This window comes from Marmota flaviventris, chromosome 1 (assembly GCF_047511675.1).
Source record: "Marmota flaviventris isolate mMarFla1 chromosome 1, mMarFla1.hap1, whole genome shotgun sequence".
Lineage (NCBI taxonomy): Eukaryota > Metazoa > Chordata > Mammalia > Rodentia > Sciuridae > Marmota > Marmota flaviventris.
Window position 1 is genome coordinate 33,600,217 of NC_092498.1, and position 21,192 is coordinate 33,621,408.

The 21,192-nt window shown below is 36.8% G+C and overlaps 1 protein-coding gene across 1 annotated transcript in view; it reads left to right on the top strand.

Moving 5' to 3' along the window:
• The first annotated feature begins 1,078 nt into the window (after window positions 1-1,078).
• Window positions 1,079-21,192, top strand: part of Asb4 (ankyrin repeat and SOCS box containing 4) — a 57,793-nt gene continuing 37,679 nt past the window's right edge. Inside the window, exons 1-2 of the mRNA XM_027952827.2 lie at window positions 1,079-1,265; window positions 11,381-11,680. Coding sequence (XP_027808628.1) covers window positions 1,079-1,265; window positions 11,381-11,680 — 487 coding nt within the window. The remainder of the gene's footprint in view (window positions 1,266-11,380; window positions 11,681-21,192) is intronic.

The following is a 21,192-nucleotide window of genomic DNA, read 5'->3' on the forward strand; positions in this document are numbered from 1 at the left end:
TTGCCAATTTTTAACTTTTTGCCACATGTACATTTTCTCTTGGTCTACAAACACACACACACACACACACACACACACACACACACACATGTATTCTTATCTACTTATCTACATGAGTGTTATCTGAAGTATGATAAAAGAAGTTTTAAGGGCTGGGAGTGTAGCTTAGTGGTAAAGCATGTAGTGTGTGAGGCACTGGGTTTGATCCACAGCACCACATCATGACAACTTAGTCCTTAATGCATGACTTAAGAAAAATAATATTCTTCTACATAATGGTAATATCTTTATCATACCTTAAAATCAACAATTGAATAGTTGCATTTTATCAAATAATCTCTAGTCCATATTTGTATTTCCAAATGGTCTCTGTCTAGTCTTTCCTAATTGATTTGAAGAAAACACAGGGTTCAATAAAGTCCATTCACTTGTTGCATCTGGCTGTTTTGCCTCTTTAGCTCTTTTTTACTTAAAATACCCCCCACCAACTGCCCACCCTGCTGTTTCATAATATTGAAAATTTTCAAGTCTAGGTCATTTGAGAACCTTCTGTTTGTTTTCAAATGTGTATAACCATTTTTGATTTTTACAGACTTCTATTACAAAATGACTACAGACAGGTTTCCAGAACTGAAACAAATTTTCGTTTTTTGGCTATTGGTTAGTCAGAGCAAGACCCTGGGTCTCCAGCCAGGCACCAGATGTTTTTACTGAGTGGAGAAGAAAAAAAAAAAAAAGAGCATTAAGAGCTTTTAAATCTTACATTATTACTTTGATCATATAAGAAATAAGAGTGACATTTCATGCTCGGAAATGTGTTGCGGGAGCTTTCCCTCATATCAGCACTATATATTACTGAATGGACCTGCTAATATATAACCAGTTTAAAGGACCTGAAAATGCACTGACAGCCAAGAAGGATATTTTGAAGTTTGAAATGATCCCTATATAAATAGAACGGATCAGCATAACTTTGGGATAAAATTAGCCGACAGTTTGTGGACTCTCCAGCATGTGCCTGTTCGCTTAGTGCTGTTCTCCTGATAAATCACAACAGAGCTTCCAGAGAGAGAGGAGGATGGATAACAACAATGTCCCTCTCAGTAAATCTGGAACTGCCAGGTTAATTAAGAGAAATTTCCTTGAGGCGCTAAAGTCAAATGACTACGGAAAATTGAAGTCTATTTTAATCCAAAGGGAAATAGATGTGGACACAGTGTTTGAAGTTGAAGATGAGAACATGGTTTTGGCATCTTATAAACAAGGTAAAAATACAGGTATAATTGTAAAATTGATAGAAAAAGAAATTTTTTCAAAAGGCACAGCTTCAGTGACCTACTCCAAAAAAGTAGCTCTTATTTTTCTTTGTGTTTATTTAAAAAGTATTTTCTTTTTAAACTAGAATGCATATGGGCTGATATATATATATATATATATATATATATATATATATATATATATATATATACACACACCTGTATATGTATGTATGTATAAATGTATGGATATATGTGCATATGTGTGTATTATCTGTCTGTGTGTGTGTGTCTGTGTGTGTCTGTGTCTGTGTCTGTATCTTATATCTGCATTTCTTCTTTCTCTATACCTTTGCCTAGATTTTGAAATCCTGGACAATCACATTTAGTGACACACTGTGTGTTTCAAACTTTTCTTTTCTTTTTTTTTTTTTTTTTTTTTTTTTGTGATGACCCAGAATAGAGAAAACATCTTGGATTATGGTTAAGCAAACTATTGAGATATAATCTAGACAATGTGGCTGGCTTGGGAACAGGCTGTTAATTCTCTGTTAACAGCCACTTAGGGATGTATTATCTCTGTGTTCATGTGGATGAAAAAGGGGATTTTCTCCCCAATTTGGAGGTTTAATAAATGGATAAAGCTGTGCCACAGTCACCTTGATGGTCTTCATCATTTTTAAGAGTTTCCGTTCAGACACGAAAGTGGAACTCAGAGAAACCAAAAACTTAACTTTTTTTTTCTTAGACTACAAATGCTTAATGCAGAAGACCTACCTAATACAGAGCTAAGGAAAAAATAAATTAGGAAAGAGTTTTTTCTTTTTCTTTTTTTTTTAAATCTCAGTATTTTCAGGAATACATGTTTAATAAACTGGAAATAAATTAGCATACTGATTCTGATTTTCCAAATAAACTAATTAAAGGGGTGGGGGGAACTTGAGTAGTTGGGCCCTCTCCTGAGTGGATTGCAAATAAATACCCTGCTCAACATCACTTCTATTTAAATAAAATAGATGATGAAGTCTTGTGTATAGCATTTAGAAAGAGAGTACTTATTGTTAAAGTTTAAATATGTTTTGTGCTTATATATTAATCATCTGTTCCATCAATTTTCAGATACAATAGCTAATGATACATATTTCTATGCTAATTCACTCATATCTTCTTTTCAGTTCTAAAGAAAGTACTGAATAGTTGAGGCCAGTTACTGGGTTTGTGATTTGTACTTCCAGGATTTGTAATGAATTGGCATTTCTATTTTGATTGAAAGATAAAGGAGAGGGTCTATTTTTTTTCTTTAAATATTGATACAGACTCTGTTAAAAAGAAAAAAATTATGTGCTAGAATCATAATATAATATAATCATCATAAGGTGATTGCTTTCATCTTTTGACTTTGTTCAATGAAAGACTATCTGAATGCTCAGTATATTTTAAAGGTATTTTTAAAACTTATATTTGCACTCAATGTAAAATAACTCAGGTTCAAGCTGGTGGGTAATTTATTTGACCCTGAGTCACAAAGACTGCCTTTTCTCATTTCCTGAGCAGCCAAATTACCCAGACCACGAAAAGGTTCTGGGGTTATGAGAAAGGAACTTTGAGATGCTGGCTCTCGGGAAGCAGGGTGTTTTTTATGCTGCTTCTAATGGTGTCATCACCTCTGAATGAGAAGAAAATGCATTTTAAATTCTTCTTGTCAATATGAGCAGACTCCTATGGTCCTCATAGAGCTAAATTTTCATTCACACTAATGGGTGTTTTCTAAGTGTTAGGACTGTGGGATGTGGCTTTCAATTAGGAAACACCAATTTACACCGTCTGGGAGAGGAAAGAAACAGTTCCAGTCTTATGTATAACAGGTGGGTGTCTACACAGAAATAATAGGACTTGTGGTCTTATCTTCAGGATTTATGCAGGAAATCCTTGGTATGTGCATGTGTGCACACAAGAGAGCGCACAAATATGTTTCCTCTCTGTTTAACATGAGTGTGGGTATACGATTTTCTCTTCAGTCTTCAATCCAGGCAAAAACCTCATCTTTCTTCAAAGTTACTTCAATTTTTTCCCTACATCCTTCCAGCCTAATAATCAATCCTTTAATATTAAGATTAAGCATGGAAATGATAAATAGAATCTTAGCTGCTTGCCAAACAAAGTATATCTAAGTGGTTCTGTTAATTTCTTCATTCACAAAGGAATTCTCTGAGAACAGTGTGGAGCCAAGTGGTCTACAACTGGTTAGTGAGTTATTGAGTTCTTTTCCCAATAGTTCTAAAAGAATAGGACCCATTTATGTGTGGCCTTGAAGGATTGTGGCTGGATTAAAGTTTTTGAGACTTTATTAAATAAAAGCAGAACTTCTAGACGTTGCCCTCTTGAACTGTTACATGTTACTCTTTGACTTTTAAAAGTGCATTTGAAAAGCTCTATGCAGAAGAGTTATAAATGGGCAACTTGATTAGTTTTCACAAAATAGGCGAACCTATGTAACTAGTATTCAGACGAGGAAACAGAACACTACTGTTTTCTTTTAAAGGATGAAAACCTTCAGTTTTTAGTTATTTTTGGCTTAGTAAGGAATGTGTAAAGTCTATAACAGATATGCTTTTACATTTTCTTATGTAGTTAATAATATAATTCTGTATTCAACATTTGATTGTCCTGCAGAAGATTAACAGTAGTACAATAAATTCTTAATCTTTTTTTTAATTTCCTTTAGGACATACAATAGCATTTTTATAGGATTTTAAAAGTTATTAAATTTTATTTCTAAATATAGTACCCATAAGCCAATATGAAATCAGTGTGTAATTTTTGGAATGACAACTCAGAACTTTGCTGGCAAAGAAATTAATTTAGGATCTGAATATCATTCTTCCAAATATATAATCTTATCAGTACATGAGTAGTCAAAAGTTGATCTCATGAACAAATGTGGATTTTGTGAGGAAGATAGAATAAAGCTATTGGATTACAAAGAAGTCTAGAAACTAATTTCTGCTTTTCCCTCTAGCCCTGGGCTTCTTTCACTGAGTAATTTCTCCTATTAGTGTACTAGAAAACAGATTTAGAATCCAGTTTCCAGAATGAGTATTTAAATTGTTGGTGCTGTGTCTGTGTGTGTTTTTTTTTTTTTTTAATATTTTTTGTTGTAGATGAACACAATACGTTTATTTTATTTATTTATTTTTATGTGGTGCAGAGGATCGAACCCAGTGTCTCTTGCTAGGCAAGTGTTCTACCACTGTGCTACAACCCCAGCCCTGTCTGTGTTTTTTGTTATTTTATTTTTTTTTTTAAACCAGCATCATGGTTTTTTTTTTTTTTTTTTTGGGGGGGGGGGGGGCGGTGGGGCTTTGAACCCTGGGCTTTGAATCCCAGTACAAAAAAATTATATATTCTTTTTTTTTTTGGGGGGGGGGGGGTTGTGTAATCACACTGCTAGGCAAGTGCTCTACCGCTGAGCTACACTCCAGTACCATAATAGTGATTCTTAAAATGAGAGAGATCTCACTTTATTTTTTTTCAAGTTATTTTAAGCTTCATAATCACATCTTCAGGTAAAATCATGTTTTATTAATTTAAAAAAAAAGCCACTTCTCACACTTTGCAAAGCAAACAATAAAAATGTGCTGGCTGGCATCCGAGAGGCCTCCCAGGAAATGGAAGAAATGTGGGTCTCAAAAGCAAGAAAGCAAAATAGCATTTACCAGATGACAACTTTAAATCAGGAACGACCTATATTTGAGTGAATTCTTAACTCTTGAATGCAATGTATCTGAATAGTCAAAGTATGTATGATATGGGTTTTTTGTTTATTATTATTATTTTTTTTTTCTGAGCCAAGCAGACAGTATTTAGAATGAAAGTAAACTCAGAAGAAATCTCTAAGAAAACTTAGAGGCCTTTTGTATTTTTGGTTCCCACTGGTGACGGACATTCTGAAAACCTGAACCAGTCTCCATAAAGTTGTTTCCAGTGATTTTCCCAACTATGCATTTTGATTCTCCTTCAGATGTATGAGTTTTGGCTCATTAATGATACAAACAGAATATTATACTTATCTCTTTGGTAAGAAATTCCCTAGTCAACAAGGTTAATCAGAGTCCTTTTATTAATCAGTGTAATGCACTTTAAGTACTTCATTTATGGCCCACAGCTTCTGATTCCTTGGTTGGTAGTCATATTTTTAATTAAAATAACCAATGAAATAATTTTACTTGAAAACTTTCTGGCAGGTACTCTATCTACTTTACTAAGTAGCAACTGCTATCCAAATATCATGAAGGGTCTTATTTTTACTCCCCTGATGAATAATCTCTTTTCCTCTTTGCCAGAAATTTACTCTCCTGCATTCCTATTACTATCCTAGGGTACTTTTCCCTGTCTAGATTTTTTTAATTAAAATTTTTAAATTATATATATATAATTTAAAAATTTTAATAATGTTATATATATATATATATATATATATATATATATATATATATATATATATATATATGACATTTCAAACTCTCTTTCCTGACCTTGTCTGGAGGAACTCTTGGGAATTTTCCAGAAAATATTACTATTAAGAAATAGCCAAGAAGCTGGGCACTGTGTTGCACATCTATAATCCCAATGACTCAGAGTCTGAGGTAGCAGGATTGCAAGTTCCAGGACCTAGGATATCGCTCAGTGGTAGAGTGCTCCTTGATTCAATTCCAATCACAAAAAAAAAAAAAAAAAAGAAAGAAAGGCAAGAATTTTGCTTCAGTCTATAATCCTCCAGGACTATGTAAATAAGTGGACACAGGCAGAGCAAATGTCTGCTAATCCCGCCATGAGCAGTGTGTGTGACCTTTGGCTGTATCACAGAGGGTTCTAGGGTGTGGGGTTCATTTGACACAGATAACATTGTCGTTGATAACTGCAACAGAGCTTAGCTGAAGTTTTACCAGAGATATGAGCATCCGGCTCAAATACAGGAGCAGAACCAGTTCTCTCCTCCAAAGGTGTCCCAAACACTCTACTCCTTGCCTTGTTTCCTGAGCTAGGGGGCTCTGAGCCCAGCCATACAGGCATCTTTCTTTTATTTCAGATTTAAATTAAACTTGCACATACGCTGGCGCATGCGCACTCGGGGGATTAGTCTGCATATTTTTTGCAAGGGGAAAACTTCTAATATTTCTTAGAACTTTTAGCTACAAGTGATGCTGGTTTGGAGATGAACCATTTGTAGCCTCTAAATCACAGATTTTTGGGGACACAGAGTTTGAGAGTTTGACTCTGTCAGTACTAGTTATATGAACATGGGAACAATTTACTGATTAACCTCTACCAGACTAATTGTCTTCATGTGTAATATGGAGGCTTTGCCAAGACCCTCAGTAATCTATGATGTTATGAAGGTGAAATCATGGGAGTCCTCTGTGGGATTCCTGCACGGGGGAGAAGAATCTGTATTTCCCTTCCCTGGCTTCTTTTCCATTGAGCCCCTTGCTAAAGCCAAGCTGTTCTGAAAGGAGCCATCACTGTGCACAGAGGGAAGATATGAGATGGGAGTGTGAGTGGTTTGCAGCAGAGGGAGGCAGCTGCTTCTTCACCCCCCACCCGGCCTCTGGCTTTGTCTCCTGCTTGCTGCCCACCCCTGTCCTTTGTGCAGTCTGAGCACACAGAGAAAGGGCAGCCCAGCATCTGCAGAGGTGAACAGAGGGGGGCCTTTGAAAGACAAACACTAAGAATAAATCACATTCTAGGTTTCAAAGTCCTGGGAAAATTCTGCTGGGAGTAGAAAGGAGAGTATAAAAAATGAATCTGCCTGATTACTTTGCTGTGTGTCCTTATGCCGTTGACTATTGGTGGGTTTATTTTGGAGGACACATTTTGATCTCTTGACTTATCAGCATGCACACAAGTATGCTAACAGGCATAGCTTTATCTGTTTTTTTTTTCTTTTTCCACATTTTTTATTTTTTATAGTTGTACATATTAATGGGATTTGTTGTTACACATTCATCCATGCTCACAATACGACAATATAGTCTGTGGTTTTGAAGACAGTCTTAGCTCCGGTTTGGTCCTCCCTAGGGATAGGTGTACTTATTTCCACACTTGCTACACAGTGTAACCTGGGGCTCCAGACTCATTTTAAGGTGGTTGATTATATGTGGGTGGCCTCTTAGCTAAGGGCTGTTCTTTTCTCTGCTCAGAGCAGCAGCCTTCCCTGTTCTGCTCTGGGCTGAATCATCCCGAAGCCCCTCCCAGCACACTTAAGTTCTGCAACAGAGTTTCAGGATACCTACCAGCATACCCTGAGCCATAACCTACGGTCTGTTTATTCCCTTTTCTCCCTGCCAGCTCCCCAGGAGATGCAGCTAAGGTGCCTTGTTGTCCCCCAACTATACAGTTTTTATCTAGGAAAGGCAAGTTGTAGGCACAAGGCCATTCTGGGAGTTGGACAAATTTAGGGTCTGGTGGTCTGTGAGCCTGATTTGCCAGTTAATGGTTATGATTACAGGAGATGCAGATGAAACTGGCTGAGAAGCCAAGGATGACTGATTCATGTAATAAATGGGCAGGATAAATTCTCTAGGTGCTACTGGGAATTTAAGAGAAAGAAAAAAAAATCAACAAGCAAATACATTTCCATATCTGAGATGTGACATATTATAGACGAATTCAGGATCTTCTTCCTTTCTTTGTGATTGGTAAAACAGGCTTGGAGCTAAACCTATTCTGCTTCCACAAAGACAAAGACAGACGAAAACTGCATTGCAGATATTCTGAGTCTATGAGCTTGGGCTGAGGCAGGCGACTTATGGCTTTAGCAAACTGAAAAAGTGGCAGTTTTCTCATCTGGAAAATGAAAGGCTTGGACTGGATAATCTTCCCTTCAGCGCTAACATTCTGCGTTTCTTTGATTTTACATCAAAATGGTGTTTTCTTAATCAGTTCTCTGCTGCTTCCTTTGCGAGATCATTTTTCTTCCCCTTACAGAAGCAGGCGTGAGTTTCCCATCAGTTGCAGCATGGAGCTGCCTAAGCTGTGCTGCTAATCAGCAGGGAAAACACACCCACCCTGGTGTGCAGATCTGGAACCAGCTTCTTTCCAAGACAGAGAAAGCTGTCTTTGCAAGTTGCTCATTGAGGAAATTTGAGTATTAAAATGATTTAAATATTGCTTTTAATGTAATTCATTCATCATCAAAAGCAGGTTGCATACCATATAACGTAAGAACTCTGCTTGGAACATAGATTCAACATAAATAAATAAATAGAAATGTATAAGCAAGTGTAGATATGAATACACACACACACACACCTATATTGTATGCGTACCATCGTATGGAATCACACTTGAGGCTTAGACTGTCTATGAAACTATGAACTTAAGGACACACGATTTTGCCAGGGAAAGACCAGATCACTAAATGTTGCTTTCTTAGTGTCTAGAATCTTAAATTAGTGTCTTAGATAGAACTCAATTCTATTGGATGAATACAGATTTCTACATAAATTCAGATAATCCTGAGAGATTACATTTCAATCCTCAATCCATTGTTAGACTTAGTGTGAAATAAATGGAGTTCTTTTGAAAGGGTATATTGGGTAAGGGGACACAGGGGACAGAAAGAAAGCAAGATAGCCCTAGAATTCTGAATAGGATGCAAAAGGGATTAATAGTGTGTGTGTGTGTGTGTGTGTGTGTGTGTCTGTCTGTCTGTCTCTCAGTGTATATCTAGGTTAAAGGGTAGACAAACTTTGGGTAAGTTCATTCATCATGTAAATGGCCTCTTTAAAATCCTCCCCTGCCCAATAGAAAGCTAATAGTTTATTTTTACTAATTAAAAAAGTAATAAAGCAGGTACTAAGTTTAAAAGTGACAAAGGGGGCATTCAAGAATATACATCTATGTCCTTGTCCCCCAGTTCCCCAGTTCTTCAGTTCTTAGAAGCCACCATTATAAACACTTTCTTGTTCTAGTATTTAAAATATATTTGCATATGATAGCATAGTATATCTTCACATCTGTCCATTTCAGTGTACATAGAATTGTCCAATTATTTTTAATAGCTGTATAGTATTTAATTGTATGGATGCATTATATTTATTTAAACAGATTCCTATTGATGAACAATGAATTTCTTAAAAATTGTTTAACTCTTAGAAACAATGCTGTAGTATATGTATATTCTTATACATATGTCAGGTTGCCAGGATTCATGACTCTCAAAATCACCTTTCACAGAGCACAATGCAAATGATTTCTTGGAGTTGGACAGTACAGTGTGCTCCTTCAGGACATTTCACACAGGAGTGAATATGCTTGTAGGAAAAATATCCAAGAACAATACATATGTAGTATTTTTTTTTTTTTTTTTTTTTTTTTTGCTTAAATGAGAGAATTTTAATACCTCATCACCAGGTTTACTTTTAGTGTGGTCATCATCCTCTGAGTGCCCACTAGTTGCTTGTCATTTCTTGCAAGGGTTGGTGCCCAGAAGTAATCACACTTTTCTAGAGTCATTCTGGCTTCATTTAATCAGGTAAGAACACCCCTTTTAGTTCTCTTGTTCTAGGCTGTGTACTTTAATTAATGTGGCACCTCCACCCCACTGTTGGCTTATTTGAGCTTACTGTCAACTCAAATCCCGAGGTCTTTTCTCAAATAAATCACCATTAAACCATATTCTGCTAACCTCCTACTTGTCCGTGGAATGTTTATAGCCTTAAAGCAAACTTTTGACTTATCCATGTTAAAATTTATTTTGTTGTTTCAGCCCTCCAGCCTCCACTAGGCTGTTGAGTTATCTTCACATCTTCATCTTGGCATCAATATTTCATCTTTCTCTACCTATTTCCCATTCCTCATTCATAGTGAGTTCAAATGCTGTGGCTGTAGGTATTGACATAGAAAGGTTTATAAAGCCATCATTTAACAATGATGTCAAGTATGGCAATTCTCGAAGACTTGCAGAAAAAAGACTCAGTGTATAAAAAAATATTGGGTCTGAAGAATAAGAAAGGGAGGGAGGGAGAGAGAGAGGCAGAGGAAAAGAGAAAAAGTTTTAATAACTAATGGAAAAATTTTATTTAAGATCTCATTTCTAGAGCTGTTCTTCTCCTGATCTATTAATTTGTGTGCAGCTCTGTGGTCACAGTTGACTGTGCAACACATCTAGTTTTCCTGTTTATTTAGGCTGCCAGGAAGTTCAAAGGCAAATTTGCAATGCAGTTCTATTGCACAGAATATAGTCCCTACCTTATTCTTGAACTCTTCTTGTTTTTCTTTTCATCTATTTTCTCTATAACTTTTAAAAATCATGTATTGTGTAAACATTTGTGATTTACTTTAAATTCTTTGGAAAGAGATATTGTATAAGCCAAAGGTAGGCATGTAAAATCTCCATGTGACTTTCTAATTTTTAAAATTTTTTTCAGCATTAATGATGGAACCCAGAACTTGTACATGCTGATCAAGGACTCTATCCTCAGCCCTTGATGTGACAGATTTTTAAGAAATATTGAACACAATCACACTTTGGACAATAAGAAGTGTAGGAAAAAAGAATTGGGATGGAGTAAAATTATAAGATTATAAATTTATAGCTTTGAAATTGTCAAGATAAATCATTATTGGGAATTAAAATTACTGAAGAGTGGGCTGGAGTTGTGGCTCAGTAGTAGAGCTCTTGCCTAGCATGTATGAGGCACTGGGGTCAATTCTCAGCACCACATTAAAATAAATAAATAAATAAATAAATAAATAAATAAATAAATAAATAAAATAAAGGTTCATCAACAATTAAAAAAAAATCCTGAAGAGTCTATGTATATCACTGTGTAAAATAAAATACAGTCACATAAACAATGGTCTTAAATTGAAATACTTTTGAAATTTAGGGAGGTACAGTAAATAAAGGAACAAGATAGTAGAAACAGTAGAGACAGTTCTTACTAGAACTGGAGAAAGGCTGACCCATTGAAGTACATGTAAATATGTTACTGAATGAAACACTGGTAGACTCTCTATCTACTGATCCAAAATCACTGAGTAATTTTTTTGCCTTGATTTTATAAATATGAGAAACTCTAGGTCAAAAAGTTAAAACTGTCCTTCCTTTTCTCTTTCAGGTTATTGGTTGCCTAGTTATAAGTTGAAGTCATCCTGGGCAACAGGCCTGCACCTGTCTGTGCTGTTTGGTCATGTGGAATGTCTCTTGGTGCTATTGGACCACAATGCCACCATCAACTGTAGACCCAATGGAAAAACTCCTCTTCATGTGGCTTGTGAAATGGCCAACCTAGACTGCGTGAAGATCCTCTGCGACCGGGGAGCAAAGCTCAATAGCTACTCCCTAAGCGGACACACAGCTTTGCACTTCTGTACAACTCCGAGCTCCATTCTCTGTGCCAAGCAGTTGGTGTGGAGAGGTAAGCCTTTTTGGGAGGCTGGCATAACTGTCTGCTAACATACTGGGGGGCTTGAGACTTGATGATCCCCCTTTACTTTGGGCAGCAGTGTAGTAGGCATCTTCCTGCCTTAAGCTTAGCTTAAGAGCTGTAGGGTAAACATACACATGCATTTATGTAGTTCTTATGTAGCCAAGGTCCTGGAGTAATCACTTTGCCATCTTACTATTTATTAAGTGTAGGAAGTGCATCAATTTATTCCTTTCCTTAACAAATATTTATTCTGCTCCTACTATGCATGTAATATATTTTGGGAGAGGAATTGATGGAATTCGGAGATGGATTAGATGTGGGTGTTGGGGGGGTGAAGGAAAAGGAAGTTCCAAGTATCATCTCCAGGTCTCTGGTTTCAGAAAACGGGTAGATAGTAATGTTATTTTTTGAGATAGAGAAACTTGAGAAAGAAACATGTATGGCAGGATGATTTTTAAGGTAGATTTTTTAAAGTCTCGTTAATAGAGGTGTAATCAGCACACCGTAAAATTCACCTGATTTTGAGAAGCACCATTTTTGTAAGACCATCACCACACCTTAAAAAGGTCCTTGATTCCATTTTATTGTTTAAAAAATATTTTGTTTTAGTTGAACACAATACCTTTACTTTATTTTTATGTGGTGCTGAGGATTGAACCCAGCGCCCTGTAAGTTCTAGGCCAGTGGTCCACTGCTGAGCCACAACCCCAGCTCTGCCCTTTGTATTTATTCCTTCCACAACAACCACTGATCTGTCTTCTGTCCCTATATTCTTGCCTTTTTAGAATGTCCTAGAAGTAAAATCATACAATGTGTAGGCCTTTGGTATGGTTCCTCCCACTTATCATAATGGGTTTGAGATTCATCTACGTGGTGGATTGGACCAGTAAGTCAGACCTTTCACTCTCTGAGGAATATTCCAGGGTTAGCACGTAATGCAGTTTATTCACTCCCCAGTAGAGGCACATTTGGAATATTCCCACTTCATCAGTTTTGAAAAAATGCTGATATAGACATTTGTGTACAGATTCTTACCTGGACGTGTTTTCTTTTGAATAAATACCAAGGAGTCATATAGTAAATTCATACAAGATGGGCACACTGTTTTCGTAAGTGATTATACCATTTCGTATCTCCACCAGCAACGTGATAAAATTCCATATTTTCCTATCTTTGTCAAAGTTTGATGTTAGATATTAAAAAAAATTTTAATATCCTTATAAGTATGGATTGGTATCTCACTGTGGTTTTAATTTGAATTCCCTAATGACTAAGAATGTTAAGTATGTTTTCATGTATTTATTTGCTCACTATACATTCACTTTGGTGAATTACCTATTCACATCTTTTGCTCCTTTTTTTGGTTGTTGTTTTTAAGTAGGTTTGAGAGAGTCTTTACATACTCTGGTTACTATTCTTTTTTCAGGTATATAGTTTGCCCATATTTTAATTTATTTATTTTTGGCTTTACTTTTCATTTTCTTAGAAGTGTCTTTCAAAGAGTAGAAGTATTTATTTTTTTCATATCTTTATTTTATTTATTTATTTTTATGTGGTATTGAGGATCAAACCCAGGGCCTTGCATATGCTAAGCGAGCACTCTACCATTGAGCCACAACCCCAGCCTGAAGTATTTAATTTTGATAAAATTAATTCATTTTTTTCCTCTTATGATTTATGCCTTTTGTGTCCTCTGCCTATATCAGATAACATTTTCTCTTATGTTCTCTTCTAGAAGTTTTATAATTTTAGCTTTTTCTCCTAGGGCAAGAATTTATTTTGAGTTAATTTTTATAGATAGTATGAAATATGAATTGAAGTTCATCCTTTTTTTTTAACATGAATGTCCAATTGTTTCAGCACCACTTTTTAAAAACACTATTCTATCATTACTGAACTGCCTTGGTATCTTTATCAAAAATCAATTGGTCATAAATGTATAGGTTTATTTGTGGACTTTAGCCTATTCCATTGATCTATGTGTCTATTTTTTATAGTGCTCCACTGATTTGATTGCTGCAGCTTTATATTAAGTCAGGTAAAGTTCTCCTAGATTGGCTTTATACATGAGAAGTTTCAGATCTCTTTGAGACTTCAAAGTGATTAAGCCAAGAATACTTTTGATATAAAAGTATGGATTTCAAAAGAAAACTCTGGACTAAAGCTACAACTTTCAGAATTGTTGGCCTATAGATTACATTTGAAGCCAAGAAAATCAATAAAACCACCTGGATAAGCAGTATATATAGAGAAAAGAGAAACTAGGGCAAAGCCCTGTGAATTTTAACTTTCAGTCTTGAGAAGGATAGGGAGGAGCCATCAGAGTATGACTCATAAGAGAAGTTGGAGAAACCTAAAACTGTCTTTTTGACAACAGAGACTACAAAAGAGGTAGGTTCTGGAAGCAGGGAGTATGGCCATCAAAGTGTAATGAGATGTTCCCTAAACTGGACGGGACTTGTCACTGATAAAAACAATTTTGGTGAATTGGTATAGAAGCCAGATGAGAACAGTGTGAAAGGGGGTTTGATAAGAGATGGTATATATATACAATTGCTAAAAAAATTTTGTCTGCAAAAGTGAGCATAAATACAGTGGTTGTTGGAGAACTCTGGGATAATACAGAATAGTACCTACAGTTGGAGATAAAAGGGAATGCATGTATATCAAGGGGAAGGACTCAAAGAAAGAAAACAGTTCAGGGCTGGTGTTGTGGCTCAGTGGTGGAGCACACTAGCATGTGTGAGGCACTGGGTTTGAGTGTCAGCACCACATATAAATAAATAAAGTCCATTGACAACTAAAAAAAAAAAAACAAAAAAACAAAAAAAGCCCAGCCTCTCCTTCTTGCCTACTCTAGGAGGAGGGGTCTGGCACAGAGACACAGACAAGACCCATTCCACTTTTCAATTTATTCATTTCTTTTTAGATTTAGTTTCCATTTTTATTCATATTTTCATTAGTTAAAATTTTTATTTTTTAGATTTTTAGAAGAATATATATTTTTAGAAATTATATACTTGCTCAATGATTCACTTTAAAAAAAAAACTTTTGTGGAGAGAACATTCAAAAGGTACCTTCAGCGACATTTAAGTGCATAACCTCGTGTTATTCACTACAGTCCCATCAAAGTGTCCATCAAAGCTCCAAACCTACTCATTGTGCAGTACTGAAGCTTGCCTAACTTTACATGCTGCTGACTTTTCATGTGATTTCCTCCAGTACAAAGGAAACAGTGGCCAGTCCTGGTACTCCTCGGAGACTTCCCCTTTCCCATCTCTTCTATCCCTGACAACCTGGGAGGAGACTCCCTAGAGATCAGAAATAGAGCTGTGTGGGGAACTCAACTCTACTCCCTCGAGGCTGACTCTAAAGAATTAGGCTCATAGCAATCAGAGAGAAAAGGTAAGTCCATGAAAGATGGACTTGCTCTTTAGGGCCCTGGCATCAAAGGCTGAATCCAAGAAGAAAAAAAAGAAAAATTAGAAAACAAAAGTGTTCAACTTCTGTGTGTCAAACATCTTAAAAGGCAGTCATAAAACTAAGACTATATGAAAAAGGGCTGATATCCTTAACACATAAAAATAATCTTAAAACAAGCCAACAAAGACAAAAAAAGAAAAAAGAAAGAAAGAAAAAATTAGAAAAGAAGATGAAAAAAGCAAAAAAAAAAAAAAGTCACATAAATAAGAACTAATGACATGGATGTAACATAATGGTCACTTTCACTGGTAATCAGTAAAATACCATGGAAAGTAACACGTGGAAGACAAGAAGCTTCAGAATAATGCACTTATGGTATATTTTATATTTTTGTGTTAGAAGTATTTATTGGTTAAGGAAATCGTTTAAAATACACCACAATTTAAGCTGGTGTGGTGGTGCATGCTTGTGATCCTAGCCGCTGGGGAAGCTGAGGCAGGAGGATTGTAAATTCAAAGCCAGCCTCAGCAACTTAGCAAGTCCCTTTTTCAAAATTAAAAAATACATAAACAAAAAGGACTGGGGATGTGGTTTAGTGATTAAGTGCCCTTGGGTCCAATCCCCAACATTAAAATAATAATTAAAAATAACCGAGGGCGTTGGCACATGCCTGCAATCCCAATGGCTTGGGAGGCTGAGGCAGGAGGATTGAGTTCAAAGCCAGCCTCAGCAAAAGGGAAGCCCTAATTAAGTCAGTGAGACCCTGTCTCTAAATAAAATACAAAAGAGGGCTGGAGATGTGGCTCAGTGGTGGAGTGCCCCTGAGTTTAATCCCTGGTACCTCCCCCCATTGAATAAATAAAACAAATTAATAAAATAAAAATAAAAGCATGGTAAATAGGAGTTAATAAGAAAATAAAATTGTGCATTAGGCCATTGGGAAAGTCTCTCCCACTTTGTGGGTGGATGAATAGGAGAAGGTAGGTCTTCTGGTCTGGAGACTCTGGAAGCCTGAGCCCCTTGCTTTGCTGCTGTCTTGGTATTTTTATGTCCTCAGCCTTTTCGACAATATAAGTGTCTTACTGACCTGGGAGTAGCTCCCGGAGCCCTGAGTGTGTGGATGGGACCCACTGTCATCTAATTAATGGAAACTGTTATGTTCACAGTTAACGAAATGCTGCTCTTGGTCAGTTTCTTTCCTCCCTGTCTCTGGGGCCACAGCGGAAGGCTGAATTCTCAATCTCTGGCTCATGCGGTAAGCATTTGTGGGGAGAAGTCACATACATCACTTGGTGGCTGGACAGAGCGAATTGAGACGGCACACAGACAAGAAAAATAAGTCAGGCTAACATTAAACTCGGGACCAGGGAAGTCCATTAGGGGGAGAACCAATGCCATGGCAACTGAAAACCGATGTAATTTCATTTGCTATTTAATGGGCTCTTTGTGGAAAAGGCTAATTGAGTCCAAAAAATTGCATGCAATTTTCTCTTAAAGGATTTTCCCCTGTTTTTCAGTGTTGCACGGCTCGCTTTGTCCTCGTGCTGGATTTTTGTCTGCTATTTTTCTGTTTGCCTTTCTACTTAATGCCTCCCATCTCTGGCCTTTGTTTCCTTTGGTATTAGGATAATAGTGTTCATCAGTTGAGAGGGCTTATTTACCTTCGTGAAAACATCCTCTCCCTACATCCACCATTTCCCTACGAATAAAGAGTCAGGTCAGGTTTGGCTGGCTGCAAAGCAGCATATTATTTCTACCTATTCCCTTTCGTAAGAGGAAAATGAAAGCTGCTTGCTTTGCTCTGCATGAAGCAAATCCTGACAGTGGGAGGAAAATTTGTTACTACAGGAAAGCCATAAAAATTCAAATGTTTTCTAGCAGAATGTAGCATGAGGGCAATGTAAAGAAGACTGTGCCTTTTAAAAGACTGTCCTCTGCTACTTCATGTGACAGTGACACAAGTCACCCACATGCTAGGAATTCTTTGTTCCACAAAGTGGAACATAATAGGTCAAGATGGCACTGGCCTTCATTTTAACCAAGAAATAGATATACTTGCTGGACAGACACCACTCATACCACCCCAGTGTCTTCCAGCTTCCCATTGCTTATGTCACACATCAGAATAGCATAGATCTGACCATCTTAGTCATTTACAAACCACACAAAGATTTCTGCTATATTGGCTCTATTGTTAGTATCACTTAAACAACATGAATTTAATTGTTCTTTAAGTTGACATTACTTCTTAAAATTAATTTTAGAGGAAACTTGATATCACTATAAAAAAATAAAAAATGCAAATCCTTTGCCATACACGAAAAGGAACAGTAACAGGAAGTAATGGGCAAAGAAATTCTTGACCTTCACCTGCTCAAAAACCCTCTTCTCTCAAGTGGTGGAGAACGACTCTAAAAAGCCTCTCTTCTGATCACTGGTCTCTCCAATCATTCTGTTCTTAAAGAGAACTTGAAATTAGTTTGCAGGTCTTATCTCACGTTCAGTCAGACAGCAGTTCCTCCAGCCCTGTGTCCCATGTGAAAATCATCCCACACTTTGCAAAACACAGCTTTAAGCTGTGCAATGTAAAGCTGATGGTCTATTTGGTAGTGGAATTTTAGAAGCGATCCCCTTAAGAATCAGGACTGGAACAAGGTTGCTGTTCTCACCACGTTTCTTCAGTCCTATCCTGGAGATCCTAGACTGCACAAAGACAAAAGAAAAATAAATAATGTATGAAGGCCAGAAAGAAGGAAGCAAACTGCCATTATTTCATAGAATCTATTTATCTCATAGAAAACTTGAGAAAACCTACCACCAAGTGGTTAGTTAGAATGAGTAACTGAGTTCAGCAGAGGTACTGTATTTCAGATCACTATACAAAAATCAATTGCATTTCTATATAACAGAACCAAGTAACTAGAAATTGGTATGTATGTGATGATATATTTGTCATATGACATGAAATCTAAGGTATCTAGAAAATGTATTCAATTAAGGAGGTGAAAGAGGTCTAAAATTGTTTGATGAAATTAACAAGATCCCATATTCAAGGTTTATTATGAAAAATAAACCTCAGATGCAAACCTTTTCCTTCTTTAATTTGATTTGCTGGATGTTTAGCTCCATATTGCTAAATAAACACCATTTATTTATGCATAAAAATTGAAAAGAATAACTAGTAATATAAGCAGTTTTGTGGCAATTGACAGATTTGTCATAGTGGAAAAATGAGGACCTGGCTCAGTAGCCTCCATTGGTGGCCCCCAACTGTACAGCTACCTTTCAGTCCCCTACCCTCACAATATAGTTCCATCATAACATAATGTAGCAAATTAGGGTAATTTTTTTGGTACAGTTTCCCCTGCTGTGGATGGTTTTGTGTTATTTATTATGGATTTTTATTTAGTTACCTGAATACTCATTGTTATTTGAACCCCCAAACTTACTAAAAGTTTTAATCATTTCTGAAATATGTAAACTCAGTGAGTATTTTATCAATTTCATTTTCTGGAAAAAAATTGTTTCTGGAACCTTCACACTTGCCTCAATCAAGCCCAACTTGATGTGTGTCTGGTGTATCACCATTGTACTGGGGTCCTCCTTCCCTATCATCCTGGAGATCCCTTTTTCTGAATTTCATGTTTGGTTTTCCTGTTTCCTGAATTCCAAGTCTCCCTAAGTCTTGGTTTGTTGCCTTTATTGGTTAAATATATTCTCTAGTAGATTTCTGAGAAAGGATGCATGAGACTATACATGCTCCCAAATGTGCTTATTCCACCCTGATTGGCATAGAATTCTAGGTTATTTTCCTTTAGCATGATAAAGGCATTACTTCACTGCTTCTAGTTTTCAGTATTGAAACTGGAAAATCTGAAGCCATTTTATTTCCTGTAACCTATTATCTTCCTCTCTGGGGAGTGTCGAATTTTCTTTTCATCTTTGATTCAGAAATTCCACATGATCTGTCTTGGTGGGTTTATTTGCATCTATTATTCCTTTTAATCCCCAAATACTTGCCTATCAGTTCTGAAAAAATGTTCTTGAATTATTTCTTGCCTGAATTATCTTCTTCTGTTCACTGTATGCTCTCTTTTTTTGAATTGTGATTATTTAAATATTATACCCCCTACACCCTACCCCAGGCCATTTTTGTCTGTTTGTATTGTTTTTCCTGTTTGTGCTGTATTTTGTGAGAGATTTACTCCAGGTTACATTTCTCTGTTTTTATTGTCTCTATATACTGCATTAGTGGCTTTCCTTAGTTGTCTTCTAATCCTTGGCTATCTACCTGTGTTTCAGATTGAGTGACTAAAATCAAAGTGAAGTTTGTTGACTATTAGCCTCACGGTAGGGATCTGGCTAAACCTTTCATCCAGGGAATCATTGACATAGTATTTTTTAGATTTTTTTTTTTTAAGACTGGTCATATTCTCCAAAGAAAAATCTAACTGGCTTCTTCCTGGAGGCTCCAGGCCTAATTGTCAGTATTCCAGTTGTTGAATTAGGAGAAAAATCTGGGAATGCAAATATAGAATACCTGCTCTGCCCTCTCCTTTCTGCTGACCTCAAATTTACTCCCATGCAAAGTCTGAGTTCAGATTTCCATTCTGAAGATCTTTATTAACTCCCTTATGCTCACTTGGATCTGTGTTATGTTCTGTATTCTGGTAACACACTCCAGTTTTCCTTTGTGGCACTTATATTTTATTTGTTTTGTTCTTCGATACGTGTCTGCCTGGAGGGTTCAGGAGAGTGGAGACTGTTTTGTTTAACATAACCATGTGCACAGTGCATTTTGAGTGTTGATTATTGAATGGAATGTTGATTATTGAATGCTCTTTGAGAACAAGTTCTAGTTCTAAGGAGAAGAGTGGGATAGAGGCAAAGAAATTACTAGAGAAAATCATGCCTGCTTTTTGGGTCTATTGTGTTCATCTTTTAGATGACACACTAACTTGAACATTTAAAAAAAATGGGTGGAAAATTCCACTAGGGGGAGACAAATTGAAGATAGATAGGAGGCATAATTTTTGATGTGAGGATTCTGAGAAGTTTGGGGAATGAGATCCAGAGCAATAGAAGGAAAGATGGGCTTTAGAGAGGAGAACCTGGTTTTACTATTGCCAGAGAGGAAGAATGGCTTAGGGCTTTGAGGAAGTTTCCATTTGAAGGGTATTTGTCCATGAAAAGCAAGAAGAAAGATCAGAGAGTGAAAAAGAGAAGGAAATGGATTAAAGACTTGAAAAAAGAGGTTGGGAATAATTATCATGGGGTAAGGGAATAAGTTAGGAAGAGAAGCATTGGATTGCTGAGCAGTCTGGAGGGCCCAGCTGTTTTCACATTTGGCCAAGCCTGGAGTATGGTTCTTGCTATATGGCACCCAGCTGTGTGGTGCAAGCAATGAGACCATAGGTAATTGGGTTCCCGAGGATGAGAGCTACCCATCGCACAGGTGCGTGTTATGAAGAGATGGAGAGAGTTAAGGTTTTGGCAGTAGAGTTATTGAAAGGATGGGATATGAAGCTAACTGGACAGAGAGGGATGAAAGTAAGGACATCTAATGGATAAAAAGAACATAGAGAGATTGTGTGAATGAATTCCTGGAATGGCTATGTTGGACATTAAGCAAGCAAAATACAAAGATAGAAGGTTATGGTCAGAGAATTAGATATGTCAGTTAGTGACTTTCGGAGACTGATCAGTTTCCCGTAATGACTCAGTCCAGGTATGAGTGTGGGTGGGAGTCACCCAATCACATGGAGGAGAAAGTCACTCAAGAGAATGAGACCCAGAAACAGGGGGACCAGGGTGTTCATTGGGTCATTCGTATCATTATAAAAAACACCCAGAAGAATGGCAGAGATTTGTGTACAGAAGCATAATGTGAGTTAGGTCTCTAAGTCTTCAGAAGCTGATGGAGAGATAAATGCATAAGGGAAAGATGTTACGTGGTATCGTTGCAAAAGCAGAGCCCTAAAGAAGCAGGGATGTTCTTTTTATTTATTTTTCCAAGGGAATTAGAGAGTAATTGGAAGCAGCAATGGGGAGTCAGATATATGAAAAAAGAACACCC